The sequence below is a fragment of the Carassius carassius genome, chromosome 21 (assembly GCF_963082965.1).
Source record: "Carassius carassius chromosome 21, fCarCar2.1, whole genome shotgun sequence".
NCBI classification, from domain to species: Eukaryota; Metazoa; Chordata; class Actinopteri; order Cypriniformes; family Cyprinidae; genus Carassius; species Carassius carassius.
Window position 1 is genome coordinate 12,427,705 of NC_081775.1, and position 4,158 is coordinate 12,431,862.

Genomic DNA, 4,158 nt, shown 5'->3' on the forward strand with positions numbered 1-4,158 from the left:
CAGCCTCACAGGTGATCGGAGATGAGGAAAGTGCGTTCTCTCCGCTTTGTTGCAGTTCGCTGACTTTTATTTTTTTTTATCATTTTTTCCTAATCAGTTTATCTTTTTCTAATAAAGCAGTGGTTTCAGTTTAATATGTTGCAGGCTCATTTATTGTTAATAAATGATAATGCGGAAAATAAATAATCAAATAATATTGGGCTTGTTTTGGGCTTGTTTCTGAAGCTCCAGTCGCTTATTTGTCTCGCGAGAGTTGGCAACTGTGAATGATTTATAGAGGTTTTTCTCATCAATGTTGTAATGTCTGGGAATCCAGAATGCGCATGCATCAACAGAAACTGTCAAGGCGAGACTGGGACTCAGTTGCAGGTGCTCAAAAAGGTCAGTTTATTAGATAGGTTTTAAATTTCAAAGGACAAAAAAATAAAAATAAAAAGTTAACAAAAACTATCCAAGGAGCCTCCTGGACGAATTCCACTTGGAGTGGAATTCGGCGGGGAACTGGTGGCGCGCTGCGGCGCGGCGAAGAAGAAGAGTGACGCCGATCGGTGATCGCTAGCACGGAAGGCTGGAGAGTAGCGCTGCCTGAAAGCAGGGGGGAAGAGGGAGAAAACAACAAACTAGAGAATGAAAACAAAACGGACACGATCTCTGTGCAGGCTAAACAGGAGATGTGGACAAAACTGAGACATGGACGAGAACACGACGATCTGACAACAGACAGCACACATGAGGAGACTAAATAGAGAAGGAGTGATTATCATGATGCAGAGCAGGTGATGGTGACCAATAACAAGAGAATAATGAAACAAGAGGGCGGAGACGGGCACCACGGTGACACAGAAGCACATGGTAAGTGTAAACAACCACACACACTATTGAAAAACAGACAGATCAGCCCGGGGACGTGACAGAAACATATATTTTTTGAACCCTGTTTGTCAGTGGCGATTCTAGACTTTTTAAACAGGGGTGGCCTTAGTGGAGCACTGATTAATTCAAGGGTGGCATCATAAAATCATGCATCTAACACCATACTCATAAATTGAAGGACAAAGGCTGTACTCTTACATCAAATTTCTTTTTAATTTGAATAAAATCAAATATAAATAAACATCTCAAACATAAAAATACACCTTCAAGACTTTTTGTTTTTCACAATAACAATTCAAACATAATATCTTTGGCCATCTATTTCTATAGCTGTTAACATCCAAAATCCAAGTTCTCAGCTAAATACTATTTATATGGAACAATGAATTACAATTTGTTTGCCTATCTATATATTGGTGTTAAAACAACTGAATGCGCCGATTTTTGTGTGACCTGGCGAAAACCTTGATAAAGTCATCCATATTTAAAGCTTTTGCTCTCCTGGATTCAATACTTAACACACCTAAGTGGCTAAGCCTACCATCAACCATGGTGGTCCGCAAGTGTGTCTTTATTAGCTTCAGGGCTGAGAAGCTCCGTTCACAGCCTGCAGTACTCACTGGGATAGCTGTGGCAACCTTGCAAAGCCTAAAGAGGTCAGGGAACACCTCTTTATAGGGTTCCAAAAATACAGTGAAGTCTGTAACACTTCCCAATTGTACTGCCCCACTGTCCATCTTTCTCTTTACAACCCTTCTGGCCTGATGCAGCTCATGGGCCAAGTCCTCTTGATCACTGCCATACAAATCACCTAATTGTAAGACTTGGCCCTTGTCTAGGAATGTACAGCTTTGAGGGTTCAGTGCCTGTATCCCATTCATGAGTACACAGTTTGACTTTGAAAACCTTCTGTCCATCTCACTCATGATGCAATCTAGGATTGGGTACAGTAACCTTTGCCTGAATGAGTTTTTTTTCCTCATCACCCCTGCGTAGGCCTATAGTACAAGTTATATGAGACCCACCCAGTTTTGAGCTCACTCTCTGTTGTCTCTTTTTTTTTGACATTTTCAACTGCTACATTACACAGCTTGGCTGTATCAGATATTTCTTGCCACAAATCATGTGCAAATGTCTCGTTCCTGTACTCCTGAAATGTAGCATGAAGTGATCCAATCAAATCAACTGCTATGGCTAAGTCAAGTGAGGGGGCCTGTAGCAGGTCAGAGAGTCGCTTTGTGGTTCCAAGGAGTTTTTGGAAAGTTGTCAGTAAGGCTATGAATGTAAGGTCAATCTGTGCTAATAAACCTCGAGCATCAACAGATCTGTCCCCATTGTCCTCTGAACTGATCTGCTCAAGAACATGCAGGACGGCTGGTAATCTATCCAATAAGTTCCTGCAAGCCACCGCTCTACACGCCCATCGTGTATCACTCAGTTTTTGCAACTCTCTGCATTGGCCACCATACATATCTTTTTGAACCTCCATCCATTTTTGATGTACATAGGACCCGGTCATATACACATAGAGTCTTTGGAGGAGGGTGAAGAAACAATCTACCTCTGCCACTGACTTCACCGTGTCCACTAAGACTAGATTCAGGCAGTGGGCATTACAGTGGACATAAAATGCCTGTTTAGCCTCTGCCTGAATTCTGGCTGCCTCACCCGAGTGTTTCCCACTCATCACAGCTGCTCCATCATAGCCTTGCCCAATCAGGTTCTCCTTGTAATTGAGCCCATATTTTTCGAGGCATTGTATGATTTTATCACTAAGTCCCTTAGCATCCAAATCTTGAGCATGCTGAAAGTCAAGGAAACTTTCATGTATAGCCCCACTGTAGTAATACCTCACTACCAACGACAGCTGCTCCTTTTTCTGGAGGTCTTTGCTTTCATCTGCAATTACTGAGAAAACCTCACTCTCCTTCACTTCCTTTACAATGTCATCCCTCACCATGTTTGCAAGACACTCCAGAATTTCATTCTGTATGGTTCCAGATGTGTACTTTGCATTCCCCTTTTCCCTAATTTTCTCACTTATAAGGGCATCATGATTAGCAATCACAGTTAGAGTTTCTATGAAATTCCCCCTATTGTCAGAGTCCTCTGACTCCCGGTGGCCCCTCTGAGCCTGCTTCTGAGTTGCTGTTAACAACAGAACCTCTGCAATTGTTTTTATGTATCTCCTGTTCTCCTCAACTTTTCTTTTGTACTCTTGATCAATTAAATCCATTAACCCAGAATCAGACAGCATACGATTCTTATATTCTCGCCAAGCAAACATTGCATTAACGTGACTGTCAGACCGGTCATGCAATGTAAGGCCTCCATCTTTATACAGCGCTTTCTTCCAATGTGAAAAACCTGCCTGGGATGTGAATACTGATTCTGACGCTGAAAGGAGTGAGAAATGTCTACATGCATAACAGTAAGCTGAATCTTTGCTAACAGAGTACTCTAACCAAGAATACTTGCTGTACCACTGCGGGTTGAATGCCCTTCTTTTCTGACCTTGTGTGGTCTTGGGAAACATCCTCAGCACAGGTTGAGTTGGATCTGCTGCCCTTGATTGGGAGATGTCTGGAAAGAACAAAAGTAATTCAGCAAATCATACAAACATGTGTTTTCTATATATATTTTAACCAGGATAAAACATAGAGTACACACCATGAGGTCCAGGGGTTGGGTTTGTAGATGCACATGGACAACCAGTGAGACATGATGATGGACCTAAATTTAAATGTAAAATACATTTTGTTGTATTAACTAAAACAAGTGCAATTCAATCAGATATAGCTGAGATGTCATACCCTTATAAGGATCTGAAGTGTCTCCAGCACCCTTGTCTGAATCTGAAATAGCATTTAGAATGATTTCACTTAGATGCCTAAACATTTTTATTTTGTGAAGGCTAAATAAAAATGCTGTTAATATTTTTTTTCCAAATACAAAGCCTATTAAATCAATGATACCATAAAATTTAATTCTAGATTTTACATACCCAGGTCATCAGGTGAAGCTGCTAGCTCAGTCGCTTGACCCTGCCTGTCATCATCCTGATCTGACTCGCTAACATTATCTGAACCACTGCTGTTACTGCTAACATCAGCTGCTCTGATCAGTTCACTGTCTTCATCAGGTTTGCTTTTCTTGCAAACTAAAAACTGTTGAATATTCTGGTTCCTTTTCATACTGCAATGAAGTCAGATTTCCTTCAGAACAGTCCAACCAACCCCTAGGCTACATAAACACCAATTAAGATGGTGTTTTTTTCCCCATTTA

The 4,158-nt window shown here is 41.2% G+C and overlaps 1 protein-coding gene across 1 annotated transcript; it reads right to left on the bottom strand.

The window, feature by feature from the left end:
* Positions 1-437: 437 nt before the first annotated feature.
* LOC132098260 (zinc finger MYM-type protein 1-like) lies at positions 438-3,877 on the bottom strand. Its single transcript, XM_059504432.1, has 3 exons — positions 3,687-3,877; positions 1,899-3,456; positions 438-585 (listed from the first exon to the last, which is right to left on the bottom strand). Exons 1-3 carry the CDS (start codon positions 3,769-3,771, stop codon positions 438-440), a joined length of 1,791 nt encoding a protein of 596 aa, XP_059360415.1. The 5' UTR covers positions 3,772-3,877.
* Between the last annotated feature and the right edge of the window lie 281 nt (positions 3,878-4,158).